At 37.2% G+C, this 23,925-nt stretch overlaps 1 protein-coding gene across 2 annotated transcripts in view; it reads right to left on the bottom strand.

The window, feature by feature from the left end:
• Window positions 1-637: 637 nt before the first annotated feature.
• Window positions 638-23,925, bottom strand: part of LOC132197597 (nephrin-like) — a 203,174-nt gene continuing 179,886 nt past the window's right edge. For both annotated transcript variants that reach the window (XM_059620968.1, XM_059620967.1), the window contains 12 exons: window positions 13,334-13,542; window positions 10,066-10,176; window positions 8,325-8,528; window positions 8,047-8,195; window positions 7,791-7,935; window positions 7,183-7,313; window positions 4,160-4,319; window positions 3,323-3,606; window positions 2,728-3,034; window positions 2,431-2,670; window positions 2,037-2,179; window positions 638-1,972 (listed from right to left, as the gene is read on the bottom strand). In XM_059620968.1, coding sequence (XP_059476951.1) covers window positions 1,784-1,972; window positions 2,037-2,179; window positions 2,431-2,670; window positions 2,728-3,034; window positions 3,323-3,606; window positions 4,160-4,319; window positions 7,183-7,313; window positions 7,791-7,935; window positions 8,047-8,195; window positions 8,325-8,528; window positions 10,066-10,176; window positions 13,334-13,542 — 2,272 coding nt within the window. In that variant the 3' untranslated portion in view covers window positions 638-1,783. The remainder of the gene's footprint in view (window positions 1,973-2,036; window positions 2,180-2,430; window positions 2,671-2,727; window positions 3,035-3,322; window positions 3,607-4,159; window positions 4,320-7,182; window positions 7,314-7,790; window positions 7,936-8,046; window positions 8,196-8,324; window positions 8,529-10,065; window positions 10,177-13,333; window positions 13,543-23,925) is intronic.

Below are 23,925 nucleotides of genomic sequence, written 5' to 3'. Positions count from 1 at the left end.
TCAATTCATTTATTCTCACAAGTAAAATAAGAAAAAAATGGAAACGTAAACGTATCACGTTGGGAGCCTAATTAGGATATATTAAAAATCTAACTGGCCAAGCTGAGGAACTGTACAATTTTTTCAATTTTTTAACGCAGCTGGCAGGGAATTCCACTGTTTGCAATTTGGATTATTTGGAAAGAAAAATTTTGCCGCCCGGGCTCTGTACGTACTTTTTGGAGAATTAAACAGCACTCGCCGCCACTGATTCTCATCACTTGGTCGGTGGTGATTCTCGCCTTGGAACGTCATTGGGTGAAGATGTAAATTTATTTTATGATTTGCATTTAAATGCTTTTCCGGAAAGCTTATAGAAAAAAAAATTTGTGATTTTTTACCCTCTCAAAATTTTTTGTAGATTTTACTTTTTTCAATTTTTTGAATGGATGGTGTATTTAGTTATATAGGCAGTTGCCTTGTGCTGTTTCATCAATAATTTATTTATTTATTGATTTATAATTTTGCAGTAAAATGTTATGTGCTTTTTTTATATTATTAAAAAAAAAATCCTCCGATGGAAGAAAAGCATGTGATTTCATTATTTCTAAGTAAATTCAGAGTACAAACTGCCTTATTTTGTTAATTCGACGTCTTTATTTCTCTGTTGTACATGAAGACATTTTTCATTCATTCTTGTAAAATCATCAATGATCAATTATTAACCGGTTGTACATATTCTATTAGATCCTTCTTACACCCTTGTACTCCCTAAAGTTCTAAACTTCATTATTAATCAACAGTAAACCAAAACCAGGCTGAAAATTATGACAAAAATGTATCACAAGAGCTCCTTACAATAATTATGTTTCTTTTCTGCGTCATATATTCACATAGTATGGAATTCTTATTGTTTGTTACATTATAATAATTTATCATTACAGTCAGTCACATTGATGAGATATTAACAAACAGTATTTTTATGCTTTCCAGTGTAAATCGTATGACAGGACAATCTCGGGTTTGAGTAAAAAGAGAGATATATTTCAAGGATATGCACCGTAGATATTTTTACATAGGGATATGGTTGGGAAATTGGTGATTGTGAAAGTTTGGTTTTCTGACATTTTTACACAAGAATTCCCTTCTGCATGGAAAGTATTGAAACGAAGGAATGGAGAGAAAATCTTTGATAGAGAGAAGCCAGAATTTTTGAAGGGGACATTTATAAGTTCCAAATTTTCTGTATTTTTATATTTATAGATGATTTGTTTGCTCGGATTGCTCCACATAATAGCTATGCTACAAAGTAAATAACAGAACTTTAATGAAATGCGCCGATAATTTAAAATATTTCTTTAAAAAATTTCCAAACTTTTTTTGATGCAGTACGTGTTTGATAAATTGGTAAAAAATTGTAGTACAAAAGATTTAAAAATCCAATACAAAAATTATCTATAATTAGAAATAAAACAAGGAATTTTTACGCCGTAAAACAAAAAGCGTTTTTCATGTTTGATCAAACAATAGCGCTGAAATGTGTTAATTCCAATCGCACTATATAACCTGCGTCAAGTGCCACTCCATTCGATATGTCCTCCCCTTGAGCAAAATTGAACCAAGTGATATATCTCTTCTCCTATTAGCAATCTATAGCCTAGTGAACTCATGATGTGTAGCACGTATTCAAACTTAGCAGAGTATTTTTTATTTTTAAATTCGTATGTCTTTCCCAACACACTTGGTCGAAGAACCGAGGTAAATGCAGTCACTGGACACAGATATGTCAAAGAGGAAGAATTCTTCACACGCAGCTCTCTGGTAGTCTGTTGGCCATCAGTCTCTCCTTGATAAACACCCCATTCAGCTCGAGGTCTGTCGATGGACCCTGTTGCTGCTGCTGCTGGGCTTGGGCCGCTGCACTGCTTGGTGAGGGCAGCCGAACAGGACCACTGCTCCACGAAGGACTGCCAGCTACCGGTTGAGTTGCAGACTAAATTTAACACAACAAATATTCAGTAAAATTATTCTCAATCGCAAATAATGCTTCTTTGTACCATGGAAGGGGATAGCACTGGTGACATCACTTTTGGTGAAATCGATGGCCATGGTTTGAACTGTTGATGGTCTTGCAACTGGACATTTCCATTATTTATTGAAGTGCTGACACCAACCTCTGTCTCATGGTGAGAACCAATTACTGGAAAATAGATTATGTTTGTTTTTCTTATTGCTAAAATATAATAAAATAATTAACATAATTAATCATTCTGGAAATTCTTTGATACTAGTTAATTTTCTCTACACTTATTTAAATAAAGTTTAATAAGTTATTTTATAAGTTTTTAACAATTAAAAATGGAACCAAAATAAAAATTTAATGATCATTTCAAAAAAATTGTCAATATTAATTTTTGTATTAGGTGCATATTTTATTTTGTTTATACTGACCAAGATACTTGGCAGGTATTAAGTCTGGATCCTTCTCTTCATAAAGGTCAAGCTCTTTTGGCTGGTGCTGCCCACCGTTTGTACGTTTCTTTGGTGGAGATGCCGTCATAGGCTGATTTGAGGGCGACGAGCACGCCCGCCGGGACTTGATGCCTAACAATAGAAATAGGGCCACTAGGGTGAACGCGACTCCGGTGCCGACCCCTACTATTGGAGACAAAGAAATGGCTGCGCTAGTCACTGAAAAATTTACAAAGTTAGGCAACAAGGAAAAAAATAATTTCTAAATCTTAGTACCCGTGTGTCTGTCTGAGTCTCGAAATGTGATTTCGTCAAGCACCGTGGGTTGCGAGCGGCCCTTGGCGTTGACCGCGTACACCGCCAGCTGGAACGTGACCCCAGGGTCGAGGTCGGCCAGCACGAAGAAGGGCTGATCGGAGGTTATGTTGTAGCGAAGGCCGCCACCGACGGCCACCAGCTCCAAAGCGAAGTGTTGCGGGAGGCCACCATCAAAGCCGGCTGTGCACGCCACTTCCACGGACGACGTTGTTTGATTGAAAAATGTACAATTTCGCACTGGAAACGGTTTCCCAGCAGCAACAACCTTAAAAAATACATCGTATCTATAAAAACTGTTAAAAATACATTTTTTAGAATAATTTCAACAATTATAAAATGGGTTTTCAACTAAAACGTAATATGTTCAAAAAATTAAACAAAATATAAATTTATTTAATTAATTTACTTGTTATAGACTTGTTACCCTTTCCCGTATCATAGAAATTTCAAAGATTATTTTAAACTATAAATTTTTACTATGTGATAAGATAAATTTTAACTTTTAATGCACAAAAAAAATAAGCGTTTTTATTTATTTGCATAATTTTGATACCTGGAAGACACAGGGCGCAACTTGATGTCCAACTGCGTTGACCGCCCAACACGAAAGTGAGCCGTAATCAAGCTCCGAGGCGGTCGTGTACCTCAGCACACTGGACGCAGGACCGTCCGAGTAGAAACGATCTGGAGATACGTCCAGCGTCTCTCCAGAATTGTTGAATTTCCACCGGAAATGTACCACCGGCGGGTCCGCTTCCACCTCGCACTTGATGTCCAGAGTTTCACCACGGGAGGCGCCAACAACTAAAATCTTTTCTTGCCGACAAACAGGCGCATCTGAAGCAAAAAGAGGGGAAAAAATATGAAATTGATTTCTCAAATTTAAAAGCAATTAGAAAGTTCACGATTTATTCAGATTTCTTATAACTTTACTTGTTAATTTCTGCCAGTAATCGAGTTACTGCGATTATCCAGGTTATGCAACCGGCCTGACGTAGGTCAACCGCTAGTTGCATAACCCATATTTACTTTATTATAAATCCTCAGACAATAAGCGCATTTTATATTAATAAAACTTGCACATAAAAATAAAGAAATTCATTTAAAAAGCAATAATTAATACAATAAGAAAAAAAATTATTACAAAATAATTAGGGATTTAAATATGGAAATATTTACAAGCAATGGCAAGTTACGTTATTTATGCTTTTAATATTCAATATTTTACTAAATTTTAATATATTATTGAGCTATTTATATAAATCCAAGAAGTCCACAACAACAGGTTTTAGGTCCATAAAGTGAATTTTTATTTCTATTTAAAATAAGATTGCTTCTTATCCATGAAACTGAAATAAAAATGATGAAGAGAATTTCAACAAGTCCTTACACTTCACTCTGAAGTCGAGTTCGTTACTCGCTCCTTCACCCTCAGAGTTGCTGGCCGCGCACGAGTACTTTCCTGCACTCTGTCTGGTCACCTTCTGCAGAACTAGACTCTGGTTGCTCCTGATAATCCTGGCCGAGGCGTTGTGAGTCAAAAGCAGGCCCTGCAAACGTAAGAGGATTTTTTTGTCAATCCATTCTGGTTTCATTTCATTACGTCAAAACCCCACTTAGGCATCCATTTCTGGTGCAAAAAGAAAAAATAACGCCGCTCTTTTTCCACCTTCTTAGGAAGTTGAACCCGTTTCGCGCTGAAAAGCGACCGAGAAAAGAAAGAAGGTGGGAAAACTCGGCAATCACAAGTGAATATCACTGGGAAACACACTTTCAGACAAAATCGCACCCCGGTCATTAATCTTATTTCCTTTCAACGCGCCAACTTCCTCTTTTTCCGCAGAAAAAACGCGAGAGCAAAACTACCAGCAGCGGTGAATGTGGCGATCACTGAATTACGTTGGAAAAGTAATTCCGAGAAATTGCTCTCATTACCGTCGCCGGAATGGTTTTCAGGCAGAAAAGTCCATCCGGAATGTGTGCTGGCGTATATATACTTTTTAACGAGGTGCTCCGAGAGGACGAAAATCAATCCCGGGTGAGCTGCACCGCCGCTGCACCATCCACTTAATGGCACACGCGGGCAAAAATTCTGTGCCCGCAAAAGTAGTCGAAAGCGGGGGCGAATTCCTAATAACTAGCGGGGCGGACCAAAATGTCCCGACGCTCTGGTGGGAACCGACGGGTTAATATTTGATGCGACCGACCGTGCAATCCCTGACCAAGTGAGGGAGATGAAATTTTAAGAAGCACGTCGCATCATTACTTTTTGGTCGCCGGCATTAGCGAGAGAAAGAGCGAACAAATGTCCGTGTCCAGCGAGAATTGCGGTAATTAAAAGGGTCTCTGGGGGAAAAAAAAGGGGAACGTTTTGTTTTTCGGCCTTGTGTGAATAAACGGTCGGAAAAACGGACTTGGCGTTAATTAAGTTCTTGCTTTTGTCAGAATTTAGAAGCGAGGAAAATCTACGGTTTGATACCACGATGACAAAATTTGTGATTCAATACGATTTTAATGATCGAAGGTTTTTTTTAAAAAAATGAATAAATTTTCAAACTACTCAATAAAAGTAAAGAAAAAAATATTATGTAAAATGTAAATAATTAAAAAATTATATACTTTTATTATTTTTTTTTTGTTGTAGAAAAATAATTGATTGTATTTAAAAAATTAAAACGTAATTCAGTTAATGTGTTAATTGAGCAAGCCAGCAAAGTTAAATTATAACTTACAATTAGGATTGCTATTAATTATAGTTTAATAGTTTTAAGCACTCTTGTATTCAGGTTTACTTGTCATACATAAAAATTTTTATGCTGCACATTCAATATAGCAGCAAATAACAATCAGAATTTCATGTCCGCTTTTAATCTCTGACATGTACATTACATACGTTTGTGAGCAACAAAAAGGGGAAAGACGTTTTCTCTCGTGACAAGAGCTGTCGGAGGCCAACGGAGCGTGCAGAATGGCCTTTGTAATAATTCCTCATCGGGGCAAAAAGTGCTGAAGGACCGACCATCGCCGGCAGCAGCACACGATCGCAATTTCCAGCAGTAAAGCGAAAGAAGAAAGAAAGTAAGTGTAGAAAAGCTGCAGTGACAATTAAAAGTCGACGCGCGGAAATTTGTTTGCTCCTCAAGTGAATTAATCCTCGTGGCAGCATGCAATGGGTGTGGTTTGGAATAAAAAAGTTAGCCATTGAAGAGAATGGCCGGCCGGAGAAGTAAGAAGTAGCAGTCCAAATGTGCTTCCATCACCTTGCTTGGCGCGCCGGCCTGCTAAAAAACGCGCCCTTCGTTTTCTTTTGCTCTTTCTTTCCTCCTCCGCCAAACGACCGCCGCTGTTTAAACTTAACGAGCTCAATTACTTTTTTTTCCAATGGCCCAATCATTCCCGGCGCAAAAGGCCCCGACAAATAACTAACTCGGTTTGCCGAATCAGTCCGTAGCTAACTTTATTGTGCAAGGCGACCAGAGAGACGCAATTTACTTTTGGAGAAAGGCATGAGTCGAGGCGCATTTTCTCCCCTCCTCATTTGACACTTAAAAGCTGTTAAGGTCGCTTTATTGGTTTAACAGACCTTCCCAGAAAAACGTTTATTTTTTCCCACTTAGCGTTGTTCGCTAAAAAAATATGGACAGCCGCCATATGGTAATTAGATCAACCACGAAAAGTAATTATTACGTTCAATTGAAGCTAAATTAGGTGAGAAATAAGAAAGAAAATAGAGTTTTGTTGCTTATGCTAACAGAGCTCTTAATAAAAAACGGCAAGATGTGAAATAAAAAATTTTATTTATTAAATTTGTGAGACTTTAACTATTTTTAATTCATTTTAAATAAAATAAAAGTTCACCCCGTCGGCTATTTAAAATGGAAGATTATGCAAAAAATAAATTATTTGAAGTAAATGTTTTTTCCTCTAAGATTTCGATTTTTGTAAACCCTTGAAAATTTACGTTGGCGCATCTCTATTTTTACAACGCCCAACCAGTCTGCGAAACCCCAATTCCGCAGAGCCATTTTTCACGTCCGTCTGCCGCTCTCTCGCCCACCAAGGTGCTGGTCCAGATGCATTCTCGGCTTAACTCTTTAATAGGCGGTGCTCTCTTTGCTCCCTTTTTTCGGGCCTGGCCAAATGGCCAGCCGAGAGGCTTGCTCGCTTGCTCTCGTCAAAATGAGCAAGAAGCGCTTGTTTAATCCCGCCGCTCATTCCGCGCCAGCAGGCAGTCTCGCGTAAAAAAACTACTTTTATTTTACCGACGACGCCACGTTTACGTTTGGCAACTCAAAAAGCGGCTCGCATTTCCTCCCACACGCAGCCGTGCGTCCGACGTGGGTGAAATTTGTTTCTGCGGTTTGCAAACCGCTCTATCACGGAGAGGTGACGATTCAAATTGAAATCACTCACGTTATGCAACCAATTCAGCTTCCGCCACGGAGGGTTTGCTCGAACGTGACACTCGAAGTAGACGTCGTCGCCCTCCTTGATGTCGTCAGGGTTCAGGGTGCTTCCGAGTTTCAGCAGCAAGATAGGGGGATCTGCAAAATTTTAAATAAAATGAATACAATCAAAAATTATGCAAATTTTGTAAAGATAACACATTGAAAATAACAAATAATTGTATAATTTGAATCATTAGAAATTGGGAGATTTTAAATTTTATTAATTATGTGATATAATTATACTTCTTTTAAAAATAAAAAATAAAATGGCCATTTAATTATTCTGAATAATTTACAATTGAAATAATTGCACAATCGTTTTATCTTTATAAATTACCGAAGTTAGTTTATTTTTATACATACTTTTTAGATCATCGTAATTTTACTGAACTTAAAAACTAATGTTGTGCTTGAGAATTCTCAGTAATATGTAATACCATGAGCTAATTTTAGAAGTATAATTCCATCAAGAATTAATGCTTTCCTAGTCACGGGCAACTTTGGGAATTAATTGCTAAGTTTCTCCGCATGCAGAAAGTTGTCTTGTGCAGTGGAGAGAATAGATCGACTTACAAACTACTTCAATCCGCCACGTGTCTTCCATATAGGCGCCGGTCACGTTTGGATTTTCCGCCCTGCAGGTCACGTGTTTGCCATCGTCGTCTGTTGTTGGCGTGAAGACCATTTCACTGAGGGTCAGATTGTTGCTCGTCTCGTCCTAAACGAATCAGAGATAAGTTGCTCGTCTCACATTAATGACTCTTCTCGTCAAGCAAGTTGGCCCGAAGCGCCAAAATAATCAAATTAATATGGATTTCTTGGTACAAACCTTCACTCTCCGCAGAAGCTGCTTCTTGCCTTTGTACCACGTAATGACGGCTGCTGGCCTCGAGCCCGCGGAGGTGCACGACACCTCGTACTTTTGTTCCGCCTTGAGCGGATTCGGCTTTTTGCTCATGCTCACTGTGAGCGGATTCACTGCAAATGAAGTTTTTTTTAAGTTAAATTTTGCTCCGATCTTGATATTGGTAGGGATTGCTTGTTTACTGAACGTGAAATTGAATTAAAAGAGGTTAATAGAATCAGATAATGGAAAACGAGACTCACAATAAAGATCAAGCTTGAGATGGGTGTCTCGGGGCTCCATCAGTTTGGAGTTGACAGCTCTGCACGTGAAGGATGATCCCAGGTCGTGTCTGGCCACCGCGGGCCACACCAGTTTGTTTTCAACAACATAAGCGTTGCTGCTCTCACTCTGCTCGTCCACCAGGTTGCCACCGACTAGCCATGTAACTGTTGGCTCAGGCCGGCCTATTTACATGACAATTAAATATTAAATTTTAGTTAAAACTTCAAACACAAGATTCAGAATATTCAACTTGAAAATTTGCAAACTAACAGAATTTCTGACTTGAAATTTGTCAAGTACAAATTTAAATTTAAAATTTTTTTATTTGATTTAAAGAAATATATATTAAAACAACCAAAAACATTAGAAAAACCTTTAAAAATAAATTTCTTTTAAATAATTTAAAAAATCACAATATAAATGTTATTAATGAAAAAAAAAATTATTAGATAAAGGTGCATCAATAGCAAGGATATATAATTTTATTTATTTTAATTAAAATTATTATGCAAATTGATCAATTGATACAATTCATTTTTTGAAACAATTTCTACTCCAACGATTAATATAACCTGCAGTTGCTAAGAAATTACGTTTCTGTTTCACAAAACAAATACTTATCAAACTATTTGCCACGAGCAAAAACGCTTTGACATATTGATTTTCAGTGCTGAGAAATAACAAATTACTTCTAGTACTTCAACACGACAGTTTATACACTGCGATATTATTTAGCACATGTCATCCGCGCGAGCACGAGTATGATGTAGCAATTTAATTCACTTTGCTTCATCAACTTTGTTCTCGCACCTGTTCCTGAATCATTTATGTCCCTCGGCTTGAGAGCTAACGCGCAATGATATGCGCAAGAGCGTGTCAGAAACAATTGTTTACTCGCGCCGAGTTTAATGGAAAGAGGGTTGAAATGAAATCAAAGCAAAACTTTTGCAAAAAGAACTCTTCGCAAAGTTTGCCACGAGCGAGCTGGCGTGGCTCGCGAGAATAAGCGATTTCGTGCGCTTCCAGCAGCAAAGCAAACACATGCTAAAAATTTTCTATCAATCGGCGTTGGTTTCAATTTTGCGATTTGTAGAAAGGGGAATAAGATATTCTTGCTATTATAACTCAATTTGCCAAATATAGCTTACTGCGTTTTAACAATACTCTGTTTTATGTATTATTTAAATTATCTTTCTTCTTTTTCTGACTAGAATTTCTTATTTGAAAATAAATTATATTAATTTTTTTACTAGCATTAACTAATATTTTTCTTCTTCAAATTTTGCAATTAAACTTACAATTAGACCATTTTCACCTACCTTTTTTTACTTATAGAAGCAAAACCTTATAAAATATACCATACGTTCTCGTATTTTAGTATAAATAGATTGATAAAAAATTTGATAAAGACTCCCACTCTTCCTAATTAATCAATTAAATTTAGATTTGAAACATATAACAAAAAAAATTAGAAAAAATTCAAAAAATTGAAAATCTAGATCTCAATAATTTTTATTTTAAATGAAATTAGTATTATAAATATTTTGCTGCATTTCATCTAGAAATTAAAAACATAATGGGGATATTTTGGTTTTAAAAAATACAGCTCAAAGTTAAAAATTATTGATGATTTTAATAAAAAATATTATTTTATTCTATAATAATTTTCCACTCCATGTATTTTTTTTAGACGTGTATCTAATTTGTTTAGCAACTGACCTCCTTTGACTCTGCAGGTGAGGATGACGTCTTCTCCCTCTCGCAAAGGACCCAGAGTGTAGTTGAGTTGTCGGTTCTTGGCGTCGAAGATGACCGGTTTTTCCGGCGGCACTGAAACAAAAACCACACGCTTTACATACACACACGTCTATCGATCAACTGTCACATTTAATAAAAGCGTCAGGCGCGTTGTCGTGCTAATCCATCGCATGATGCGAGCGTAAACACTTAATAATTCGCCCCTGATTGACAGACACACACCACGCATTTCAGCTGGCGAATTTCGTTGCGTTTTCTCTCTCTCTCTGCGTTTTGCAATATATTCGAGTTGGACAGTGAAGGGGAGTGGAATATATACGCGCTGCTGTGGACTTTTTACAGCCCTCTCTCTGTTTTCATAACTGGCCGCGGAATTAAATTTACGAGGACAGTTTAATTAAAAATGAATACATACTCATGCAAGTTTTTTCTTTGTCCGTTCTCGGGTGCTGCGGAATAATAATTGAATTATGCGTCGACGAACAAGAGGGGCCAAAGAAAAAAAGGGACTCTCTTTTCCCGCTTGTTTCAGCTTTTGTCTCGCTAAAAATTAAACGAGCTCGACACAAATTCCAGCGGCCCCGGTTCAAATCCGAGTAATTTGCATGCATAAGCTTTGCGATTGGAAATCAATTTGCCTGCTGATTAAACTTTTTGTCCGTTCTGATTTTGAATACACAGATAAAAGGCACAAAATACTCTGAAGAGCAATGTGAATTGTAACAGGAAAATTGGCAGCTGAATCAGTTAAACCCCTAATTTGTAAATTTAGAGCTTTTTATGCACAAAATCATTTTTATTGCACAATTTAAACTACGTCAAATCATTTCAACGCATCAAAAATTCTATATTTTGGCTTAATTTTGAACGAGTTTTGTTGATATCCGGGTATTTTTTTTTCTTTTAAATTCCTTCTATAGCTTGCTAACGACTTTTTTATGTCGGTTTATAATAAAAATACTAGAAGTAAATTAAAATAATTTATGACGAATGCAGACGAATGATGATTATAATGTTACGAAGAATAAAAACAAGCTGCTAATTGTAAGTGAAAATACAAAAATAATGCTTAACTGCTTAACCTGTTTTAAAATGCTTAGAAATTTTAACATATTCATATTATTTAAAAACATCGTAAATACACCAGAATAATAAAATAAACCATTTTTCTTAATTAAATACGTTGTAAGTTCTCTAAAGCAAAAAATATCAAAAAAATAGTTTCACCGAATAAATTTAAAAATAATATCTACAGATTAACTAATGGATATATAAAAAAGCAGTAAAAATAACTGTAAAAAGTAACGTTTCGAGAAATTACGTAACGTTGTTAACCTCTGCCCTATCTCTCCGCCGATCTAAAGAATCCCGAAGAAAATAAGGATTTCGAGACACGCGTCGTGCGCACTGACGTTAATACCGACAAATTAGAATTACAAATATCGCATGCTCGGCGGCTGCTAGGGTCTGTGTGACACAAATTTTGTCTCGCTCGGACGGATGGGCGACCGTTCGCTCTGTAAGCAGTAAAGAAAGAGTGCCTAATTTTTATCCCTGCGACGAAATATATTACAGGGGGTGCCAAAATCGCATTTTCCAGCCACGCGGGGCAACAAAAAGATGCAGGATTAGCGGCGTCGTGCGAAAGTTGATGGGGTGACAAATTTCACGAGCGAGCCGGCCGGGGCTTTGGTTAAAATTACGTTTTGCTAATTCGGCAGGGCGGCTGCAGTGACAGGGCGAGCGAGCGATCGTGGCGAGAGATATTCGAGAGCCGGGGAGGCGCTAAATTCGGCGCCTGATAAAATCGTAATCACATTAAAGTGCCGCGTGGTCAAAAAGTAGCGCTGCTTGTGCAGGTGATCAATCAATTCAGCTCTCGCGGAGATAAAAAGCTGCGGAGCAATGATGAGGAGCTGATACTTGGAGCCATTTGATGGCACCCTGGGATAATGTCAGCGAGGTGAAATATGGTGGCCGAGCAGTATCCATTAGAGATTAAGGGCCGCGACTAATGTCTTTCGAAGAATCACCTCTGATCATCCTCGGTCGGTTTTCTCTCCCTCCAGTCGGTCTTGTCATTCGCATGAAAAACACAAAAAATATACGTGCGCCCTTCATCTTTCTCTTTCCAACGTAATTCAATTTATTATTCACTCTCCGCGCGCGACACTATTCAAAGGGGACTTCATTTTGCTAATGCTCTCTCGCGTGGAATCGCATCAATGCGCCGCAAAATGAAATTTCTCCTCTTCTCAGAAAGTTGCCTCAGAGTGCGATGTTTCATTTTTCCCAGCAGCTTTTTAATTTCCTGCCCAGCTTTCTAGAGCGTGACGATTGCACCGCAACAAATAGAAAATTCTGTTTACTGTTTCTCCAAATGCGCGCCGCGTATTTGAATGAAAAAAGTTTTGCGTTGATGAGGTTGGGAAAAAGCGGTAGGTATTCTTTGTTGTGAAATGGAAAATTGTCACAAGCACCGCCTGTCAAAGAACAATACTCGCGGGGAAGCTTTGCAATTTTTTAATATTGCGTTTTAATGGAATCCGCTTTGCTTGATGCAATGCACGTCACAAGCACTGCTGCACGCAATTCACAAGCTGCAGAAGCGAAACTCCCTTTGGCGAAAACTTTATCAAGTTAAAGGTTTCTTTGGAGCAAAAATATTTTTCTTTTTACACTCAAAAGCAAACAGAAAAAGAAGAAGTTGAAATGCTTTCATTAGTACATTTCTTTAAGACAAATGATACTAGAGAAGTTTTTCTTGACGGTTCTAATTTGAAGGAAAAATAATCTTCCAAATAATTGAAGCAATATCAAATCCCATCAATTGTTGCATTTCAATTCACAGCTGGCATGCTCAAAGTATCATCAAATGATTTTGGTATAATTCACGTTAAGGTTGCCCATAATTTATCGGACAAAATAAATATTACCATTTGCAGGCAAATACTTTCTTCAACCTTCAGGACCACATTTCAAACACTCAAATTTGCTAAAAATCTACAAATTGCTTGTCAACAAGGTAAAGATTTTGTAAGCTTATGAACATTATTAAAAAGAAATAAGAATTTTTGACAGCCGATTTTATCTTGGAAATGTGGATTGATTTAAATCTATATTTATGTAGATTTTTGTTTTCTGTCACCAAACATCTTGTCATGGGTCTGTTTCCTTCCAGCATTTTATTGGCATGGAATTTGACAGTTGGCATCTGCATGTCGCCTACCTGTGACAGTGAGTTTGTAGCGGAAGGATCTGCTCGGCGAGTTCTTGAAGTCGACCCTGCACCTATAAATGCCGTCGTCGTGTTCACGCAAATCCTCGACCAACAACTGCGCGGGCGAAGCCACGATGTGGAATTTGGCGCGGCTGCCGAAAACCTCAGGCGCCGACCAGTGGATGGCTTCGCTTAGGGACTTGCCACGGACGTCATAACTGCAACAAAGACAAAACTCATGAGCTAAGCGAGTGATGAAATTGGCAATTTTTTCAGTAACGGTGAAATTTGTAAAAACAAATTCAATAATATCCACGAAAGATGCTTCAGAATTGCTTGAACTTTTAATCAAACAGAAAAAATGTATAAGGGTGCGTCCAGGAAAGATTTGAGGGTAAATGTTAAAAATTTTTCTTGAAAACATGCCATTCCAATTTTCAAGTATGTTGTTGGGGTGGTCAAGAGGCCTCGCTCACCAAATTTTCAAGTCAAAATAAGGGGTGCTTTTCCGGGAAATCAGATTTTTCCAAAAACAAAAAATATGGAATATCTTTGCTCCTATTGAGAAATTATTAATGATCTTTTCACTTCCAGACGTAACTTTTTACGCCCGACAACTTTTCTGTTGACAACTTTTGCGTAGGTCAAAGGTCAAGGTCACTAAATTGCAAATTTCACTTTCTGACGCAATTTTCGCAAAGAAGCACCCCTCAGAAATTTTTTGCAGTATAGGAAAAAATGTAGCCCCAAGTGTGTAGAACAACATCCTTGATTTCCAGAATGGCATTATTTTTAGTTTTTTAATTAATTTTAAATGAATATTAAAAAACAGTGAAAAATCGCTTTTCCGCAATAGAAAGTAATTTTCAAACAGCGATAACTCATTTTCTGTTAGAGATACGCAAAAATGTTATAGAACAAAAAGGATTTGTTTTGACTTTTTGCATCCAGCCATGTATTGTTTATACAGGTCAGGTCACTTGGGGTCATTGACCTCAGTGACCTGTGACCTTAAAGAGCAGTTTACTGAATATTTGGCACATAGTTAAGAAGAACTATTTTATGGAATGGTTTTAATAAGCTCATTTCCTACAAATTATTTTTAGAGGTCACAGGTCACTGAGGTCAATGACCCCAAGTGACTTGACCTGTATAAACAATACATGGCTGGATGCAAAAAGTCAAAACAAATCCTTTTTGTTCTATAACATTTTTGCGTATCTCTAACAGAAAATGAGTTATCGCTGTTTGAAAATTACTTTCTATTGCGGAAAAGCGATTTTTCACTGATTTTTAATATTCATTTAAAATTAATTAAAAAACTAAAAATAATGCCATTCTGGAAATCAAGGATGTTGTTCTACACACTTGGGGCTACATTTTTTCCTATACTGCAAAAAATTTCTGAGGGGTGCTTCTTTGCGAAAATTGCGTCAGAAAGTGAAATTTGCAATTTAGTGACCTTGACCTTTGACCTACGCAAAAGTTGTCAACAGAAAAGTTGTCGGGCGTAAAAAGTTACGTCTGGAAGTGAAAAGATCATTAATAATTTCTCAATAGGAGCAAAGATATTCCATATTTTTTGTTTTTGGAAAAATCTGATTTCCCGGAAAAGCACCCCTTATTTTGACTTGAAAATTTGGTGAGCGAGGCCTCTTGACCACCCCAACAACATACTTGAAAATTGGAATGGCATGTTTTCAAGAAAAATTTTTAACATTTACCCTCAAATCTTTCCTGGACGCACCCATAACTCATTTTTTTTTTTAAACTAGAGATTTATGAAAACATTCTACTTCCATTTGAATAAAAAGACTGACAAATATTTTTTTGATAAATCGGATCAAAATTTGAAGTTTAAAAAGTGAATTTTTGAGTCCAACATTTTTTGCTACCATAATTGTAATAGAAATTAAATCATAATTATTATTAATGTTGTATATTATTCAAAATTTTTACATCACATTGTTATCATACAATTGTTGAAAACAATTTGTATATGAACAGAAAGGAATTGTTAGGCCAAACGTCACGACTATGATATTAGAAGGATATTAATGAAGAGATTCAACACAATAATATCAGGCTCTTCCAGATCTTCATTGAATTGCTGTTGATTAGAACATTAAAATGCAGTTATAATTGAAGTAAAATATATTAATTTTCAGAATTAATGAAAATTTAATTTATTTTATGTAATTATTATAATCAAATAAATTTTAACAAAATTATTAAATTAAAATAATTATAACTTTAAAAACAAATTTATTAAATAATATTTAAAGAAATTCAAATAAATTAAAATAAGTTCACTAAAATTATTTTGTTAAAAATTACTAAATACATATTTCAAAAATAATTCGTTAAGTATTTTTGTTTTTTATTTTGCTTTCACCATATCTAACAACAATTTTTCTTTAAATTTTCTACGTACATTTTGTGATAGACTGTAGAATACTTATGAACTGAAGTAGGCGAATTTTATAAAAAGCCTACGGAGTAATTCTTGCAAGACTAATTACAACGGAACGCGCGGCTGTGCGGCCTGGGAATTGCTTTTCGCTGCGTTTACGAGGCATTTTATTGCGGGCTCGCAGGCTAATGAGACCGCGTGCATTATTAACGACTTGCGCCCGAGATTGTGACCGATGTGGACGCAGCAGAGTTGAGTTTCTGGATCCTCGAGGAGCAAACACACAAACTCGCGAGTGGGAGCAGCAGAGGGTTTGCATGTGTTTTGGCGCACAAAGCCGCCCGCGGAGCACAGAGCGACATGAAAGTGACGTAATCTTCTTAATATTGTGTTTTAATAAGAGCATTAATTTAAGAACACACGCCCCGCGTCGCCTAATGCGTGCGGTGCCGTATTCGCGCTCTTAATGACGCCGCGACGCGCCGCCGCCGCCGCTTTTTAAAAGATTTTACACCATGCGAGCAGCAGGCTGCACAGAAAGCCCGCTCGCTCTTTCTTTTACATGCAAATGAGCGCAAAGTGGCGGAACAAGCAGCGCCGCTCGAGGTTAAGGTACCCGCCGCGTTTTTGCCTTGATTAAAATTCATCAAAGATTTTCGATGAAATCTTGGGGATTAGCTCTCGACGCCAGCGCCAGAAATTTGAGTGAAATTCTTAATGGCTTCCTAATTAGATTCCTTTAAGGGGCGTAAACAGGCGCATCATCAAGTTTCTTGGCTGGAACACCCGCTTCTACTTTTTTATGCTTTAAGGATTCTGAGAAATATCAAAGATGGAACCATGAATTTAAATTAATTTTAAAGCGATAATAATTAATTTCATATTAAAAACTTTATCAAATCTAATAATGTGGTTTTAATTTTATTAAAAAATAATTATCTCAAAAGCACAAAACTCAAAATACGTCCCTGCTCCATTCTAATAACTCAATGTCAGGTTTATTTTGTTGCATTTGTTTCATTTTAAACTCATCTAATTTGAGTAGCCAGACGTCATTTCAATAAAATTGCTGCCAATTAGCGTTGAAACAGCAGTGTTTGGGCTGTCAAAAATACCGCAATTTCATTGGCAGCTCTCGGAATAATTCAGTGCCCAAGAGACTGAATATCCGCGGAAATTCGAAATAAAATGATGTTTTGGGTCGAGATCCCCAAACACACAGCATAGATCATCCTCGAAAGTGAGAGGATGCCTTAGCCGTGCATCACCAGAGATTGCGCCCCGACCGCACCAAAGTAGGAAAAAACCTCTCGAAGGGGACGCGAAATAATAAAGAGCAAAATATTATTTCGAATGGAACGGCGAATAAAATTGATCAGAACGAGGCCAAAAGTGGAGCTACTCTTCGATGCCTTTAGCAAAATTTCCCCCGAGACTCTGCTCGTGTCGGAAGCGAACGCTCATACACACTCGGAGGAAAGTGTGATTTTATTTATTCGACGCTGGCAGGTGCAACGTTTTGCGGCCAGAGATGTTCCTGGAAGATGGAATTATTTAATAAACGGGACGATCGGAAAATGGAATATTTGAAAAATTAATCGAAACATCACGGAATCAAACTCGTAGGAGATTTCTTTCCACAAGCAATCGGTTTGACTAGAATTACAACTTTATGTACCAGAATGAAATTGTTGCAGGGAGAAATTTTATGCTTGGAATTTGGTGATGAGAAATGAATGAAACTCAATCGTCAATCGTTGTTTAATATTATTATATGCCGTAGAAAAATTAATATATAAAAAATTTATAAGTTTTAAAGACAAATAATGTTTAAATTAATTTAAATTGCTATGAATAAATCAATATTTTCTAGAAAACTGTCTTGAATTAAAAAGCTGATTGAAACGTAGAGAACGTTGAACGCCAATAAATATGTTTGAAGAGTTTGCCGGTTTAATTAATAGAAAATAAAAGCTTACACAAATTGAAAGTTGTCTGAGCAACTTTTCCCTCACGGCAAAAATAGCGTGAATATTTTCTCATATCCGCTTATAAAATCAGCGCAAATCCCCTGCGTTGAGAGAGAGAGACGCGCACATAAGAGGGGCAGCAGGAAATAATCACTTTGACCGCCTCAGGGCAGGCCTGGTTTGCCCCATGCAAATGGTCTTTGAGGTTCTGCCGAGTAATTCGATCAAAATCGTACCCACGTGTGCCTTCATTTATGGGCACATACAAACACACACACACACCGGTGAGGTCAAAATACAATTACGGCTGAGAGAGAGCTGCACAGCACGCAGGTCCGTCATTGTAGTCAATTTCCTCTAATCGCCGGTCAGTTGTTGTTGCCAAATATACTAACCAGCAAGCCGAGCTACATATTATAGCAGAGACACATACAGACATGTCCTGCAATTCATCAACGCAGCTCTTGCATAATGCACGCAGAAATTCGTGGAATTCGTTGTTGACCAACGCCAATATCTGACGTGTGGGCGCCTGATTAGATTTTGTAGGTGCTTGGTTGGCAGGCAAGCTTTGCGGTTTGAAGCCATGTTATTTAACATTACCATAAATATGTTATCAAAATTATTCGTTATTTGTTTAATCTTTTATACGTCATGTTGTATATTAATTTTGATATTTGATTGTTTTTTGTTGGAAATGAAATGTATAATTATTTATTTTTAAAAATGTCTCCAACACAACCAGTAAAAATTAGCGGAAGTATAAAAATTTTAGTTTTATTTTATTATTCACACATTATATTAAAAAGATTTATTGAAATTTAATTTTTTTTGAAATTAAAAACAATAAGAGTTGAGAGAATTCAAAATTATTTGTTTAAATTTTTTAATAGAATGCATCTTCAGTATTATTTGTCATATATTTAAAATTATTATAATTGATTTATTTTACAAAGTTAAGTGTCTCAATAAAATTTTCAAATGTACGTAATTCATTAAATTGAGGAGGGGGAAAACGCTAAGAATAATTGGTGCCTCATTGAAACTTATGATTCATAGATGTAATATGAAATTGTGCTAAAATTAAAAAAAAAAATGGCCCTGCAGATTTAAATTAACAAATTATCATCTGAGACGATAACATCCTTATGATGCGCAATCAACTGGTTATAAAATGATGTAAATTTTCAAAAATTTTCAATTTGAATATAAGACCAAGTAAGACGACTTTGCACCGTCTTTCGCCAGTTTTGTTCACCGATCGTTGGGGACGTCGACCTTCTCATTCTTATTGTCAGCACGGCCGCCGCGAGCGACGAAAGGAATCCAGCTGAGACGTTTCTTTTTATCTGCATGTAAATAAAAGACGAAGGCGGCGGCGCACATTACGTTGTAGTCGAGCCTGTACACAACACACACGCCGCTTCTTCTTTTTGCAGCTGTAAAATTCAAAATGAGAGAGCGACTTGAACCGTTCGTTCTTTCGCTCGGCCGTTGGGGCGGATTTTTATTTATTCGGCCGGAATTGCCGGCGAACACGCAGTCTGACAATCGGCCTGGTGTCAGCAGCAGCTGAGGAACCGCACCTTTTGTGGTGATTTCTCCAGCCCAAACGGAGGAGAAAGCGAGCAATTCGGTCCTTCCTCGGCGGTAAATCTATTTTCGTTCGTGGGCCGCCTAATAAGCTCGAGTTAGGCAGGCTGTGTGCAAAACAAATTGCACGAGAACCGCACAAAAACGTCCACAGATCGGTGCCCGCCAAAGATTTGCTGGCAGAAAACGTACGCGTCTGTTTGTGAACACCAAGAGCGAAAAGCTTTGAGCGGAACACCAAGGATGTGATGAAATTGAATTGGATCCTGGCGAGGCGTTTACAGCCTATGAGGCATTTTTTATTTTTTACTGACATTGTTTCCCATAAAAGCACAAATTTAATTTACAGTTTATGCTATATGCCTGTATTGTATTTATTTGGGGGTGATATTAAGTGCAATTAAATTATTGTCATGAATATTTTTAATTTATTTCTTTAAACAATCTTAAAAAAAAATGGCGGAGAAGCATAAATGTTCAAAAATTCAACTCTCTTAATTTAAATTATCATGGGCCAATGGAAATAATTCTTTGAAATTTGAAATAATGTATGCTACTAAAATAATATTTTTTATTTATAATAATATTTGATTTATTATTTAAATTAAGTCCACTTGAGAGGAATATGAAAAGACGCCTATCAGTAAATCATCTGTTGGTATTCAAAATAGGGTGGCACTTGTGTTGTTAAATGGTATGTAAAAAAAATGGAATTAAAATGTATTCACTCTGATTAATTATGGACAATACATTAAATTATTATCTATGGTGATCCACGTTAATTCTTTTTAATTGCAGAGTACGCAGGCTGTAATTTTGCCCTCCTTGGGGTAGTCAAGAGAGAGCACATCCATATTAATGATTATACAAGAAAACCGCACAGTGCAATGGAGGGCTCGATCGACTTTCATAGATTTTGCATCGGCTGGAAATAACTCGTCCATTAGCACGAAGACCCAGTGCGGACGAGTGGGCGCTGAGCTCTTTCCCGCACATTTCAATTATATATCTTGAAGATAATCTGCGGACTGATAGGACGCGATTAATGATCCAATTACACAGGATGGAAAATCCGCTCGGCCTGCACAAAAGGCACCTCCAAGGGAGAGAGTAACAATTTAATGCTGATTGCAAACTATCCAAAGTAAGCCGCCGAATGCAGCTTCTGAGCCGCCGCATGATAATTATCCGTGTGGTGGTCGGGACGAGCAAGATGGTCGTCGATTTTTGAGCGGATTAACCGGTGGCGGCGCGCTGGGCAACCGTCTCGGCCGCCGAAGAAGAACAAGAAGTTCCAGTTTCTCTTGTTAGACATGCACGACTCGTCGCAAGTTGAAAGGTATAGCGAGGGAGTTGGGCCGACCAAGTTTGCAATACAATGATATTATTACCGACTCAATGGCTTTCCATCTCTCCCGCACAAGTTCTATACCTAACAGCTTAAAGTTTGGTTCGCTTATGCTCAACCGTTATAGAGAGAAGATATAAAACACCCGGGAAAGTTCCGAGTCGTAAAATAAAATACTTCCCGTGTATTGGTTGATTGTTTAATGTTTGTCTCGCTCGCTTTTCATGCATGTTAATTGGTCGCTTATTCTTATTTTCTAATGAGCCGCCACCGCGAATGAATTTATGGCGATTGCGTGCGCACAAATTTATGTCGAAGCGGTAGTCTCAAATTTATGGTGTCACTTTTACGACTAGTGTGTTTTTCGCTAATGGTTTTATGCGCCATCCTATATTATTACATTTTTAATTTTGTTTAAAAGATATTGAAAGAAGAAAAATCGTATTTTCAATAATTATCTGTAATTTTTAATTAATATTTCTTAAATTTCTGCTATAATTATTTATGCGTAATTTAGTTTGAATGAAAACATATATACCACTTAAATTATTGGAAATGACTCTATATAATATAGTTTGATAAAAATTAATATGTAGGTTCATTTAAAAAAATTAGATCAATTATTTTAATCAGAGTTAAATATCTTCAAAAATGAATAATCATTATTTATTATTGATTATTGCATTTATTGTGGGAATAATATTGATTTTTGTGTCAAATTCACTGATTCTCACACAAATGACAAGAATTACTCCGGCTTTTAGGCTGAACTTCTTGAAGAAAAATGTTCAAACACGCATTTGGTTATCGACCGTGGCAAAGTGGTTAAAAATTCACGAACAAAGTAAATCAGAAAAGTCGTAAAAGTTTCGCGCCAAATGCGACTCTCGATGAAAAATGCATCAGTAGACACAGCAGAAGTTTGTGGACGGAAAGCGCAAGTGTTGATTTCCCGGAGAGTGAACAATCAAGGACAATTAGCACACAGGCCTGTTTCTCTCTCGCTCCACTCGGCGCCCACTTTGTTTTTCAGCAGAATGCCACTAATGCACCGCGCGCCGCAGATTGATGAAATAAAGGCGACATCTGGCAGTGTACAAGTTGGCGAGTTGTTGGGCAAATTAATCCACGGTGACAGTTCTGGTCTGAACTAAGTGCCGTCTTGACAGCCAGACACGCCGCGTGTGCAATGATGACAACGAATTAAGATAGATGGAACAGCGAGTGAGAGAGCCAACTATTACTATAACTAGCGCGCTAACTCTCGACGTTGGAAACTGATACATTAGTTAGTTCCGTGCAAGTCAAGCGTGAGAAATTCAAATTCGCTTGGCCGACGAGGAATTGAATTAACCGGAGTCGCACTTGACGTTCACTGCGCCACTTCCTTTTGCTCCAACTCCGCGTCAAATAATTTCCAACCGCAAAACAAAATGATTTAAACAATTCAGTTATTAAATATTGCATTGATTGAAATTAAACATATAGATATAACACAATTAAAATTAATTTTAAAAACTAAAAAATAAATATGTATTTTATTACGTTTTTTATACTTTCTAAAATATTAAAAACATTTTATAGTTAATTTCTTTATTTTAATTTGTTTTCAAAATCCTTAATACTTCATAATGTTTAGATGTCTGTATATCATTTACTATTACTTTCAAATATTATTTCTAGCTCTTATAATTGTATAATTATTTATAAATCTTGTGAAAATCAATAATAGATATGAAAATTTTAATAAGCATTAAATGCTTCATCAATTTGGACTTTGTAAATTGGATTAAAAATTGAATCAAAATTCCTACTATTTGGCCTAGCATAAATTTATTAAAATAAAACAGAAGCGAGGATAAAGCTTTAGATTTGGCCCAATTAAGATTTAAGGGATCAATTCTGTGGCAGAGGGCAGTTTTTTTTTAAATTTAATTTCTTTTTGCTTATTTTATTCAGGGATGCAAGAAGTGGAGAATGATAAATGCCACAAACTTATTATAATTTTTTTCCCTATATATCTGGATAATCTACTGTTACCTCCTTGTTTTAAAAATACTACAGATTTTGAGATTTTGAAGTTAACTTAACCAAAAAACTTTCAGAATAATATTTTCGAGCTATTTTTTTCTTCCAACTTGTAACTTCTTTGATTGCTGTACAAATAAATTCACCCTATCATAACTCTTTTCATGCAATGGCTAATTTAATATGAGCAAAGTATCTCTTTTTATGATTCCACCGTGCACAAGATTGACATTCAAGACGTGCAAAAAATCGCAACCTGTTCCGAAGAGCTCGAGGTTAAATAACAAAGCCGCGCGTCAGGCTGGGATTCCTTCATAAATCTTCAGGAGTGCCGGCGGATCGATAATACAGCGGACGCGGCAGTGTGCTCTGTTGTGTGTACAGCACATAATATACACAGTGTGCAGCACACTTTTGTATTATTTGCAGGCACTAAATAAAGAATTGCCTCAACCCACTTATCGGCGGCGGAAGGAAAGCGGCACGCTTCCTGCCAATAAGGAGGAAAAAAGAATGCCGAGCGCGCCTCAATTCAGCCGCAGCAATAATAATCTTGATGAAAAATTCCTGCCTCTTTCCAAAAGAAAATTCACTCGGCCGAACTTTTGGGCGGCAGAAAAAAGTTTTGCGGGGGACGCATGTGTGTCAGGTCGCGGCGATATCAGGCACGTGTGTATGTGCAGCGCCGGTGAGCGAATCGATAAATAGATGGGCGGCCGAAACTCCATCGGATGCAAAGTTGGCGCTCGGCGAAAACGGTCGTTCCGAAATCTGAATCCATTTACGCGCGATGCCCATAAAAACAAAATCAACACATTTATTACGGTGGAGTTAGACCCTCGTGAGAGTTATGGACGCCAACTTCGAGAGAAAGGGGTGCGCGCAGGCAGAGCCTCTCTTTGCTTCGACGTTTGTTTTTACCTTTCGCAGGCGCAAAAATATGCTCGCAATTTGCCAGGTTTGATTCAGCGCGAGTGCGCGTGGTTTTGAATTTATCGACTTGCTTTTGAAGCTGACGAGTGGATTTTGTGCACTTCACTGGACCCACCTGCCAACGGTTTGATGAAAATAATTGCGAAACCACACACATATGAGAGAATTCATTTGTCGGATTTTCACGTCACTATATTTCTCTTTTTACCAAACTCGCTTTTCTGCGGCGAAACAGGACAGATTCACAAAACCAAATGTTTTGTTTGTAACCAAATATTGTGAGAATGACGACAGGAAAGAACACATGAACGTGGGT

The sequence above is a fragment of the Neocloeon triangulifer genome, unplaced genomic scaffold (assembly GCF_031216515.1).
Source record: "Neocloeon triangulifer isolate White Clay Creek 2 clone unplaced genomic scaffold, ASM3121651v1 ptg000012l, whole genome shotgun sequence".
NCBI classification, from domain to species: Eukaryota; Metazoa; Arthropoda; class Insecta; order Ephemeroptera; family Baetidae; genus Neocloeon; species Neocloeon triangulifer.
The sequence above is the reverse complement of the archived record's forward strand: the minus strand, read 5'-3'. Positions and strand labels throughout refer to the sequence as shown.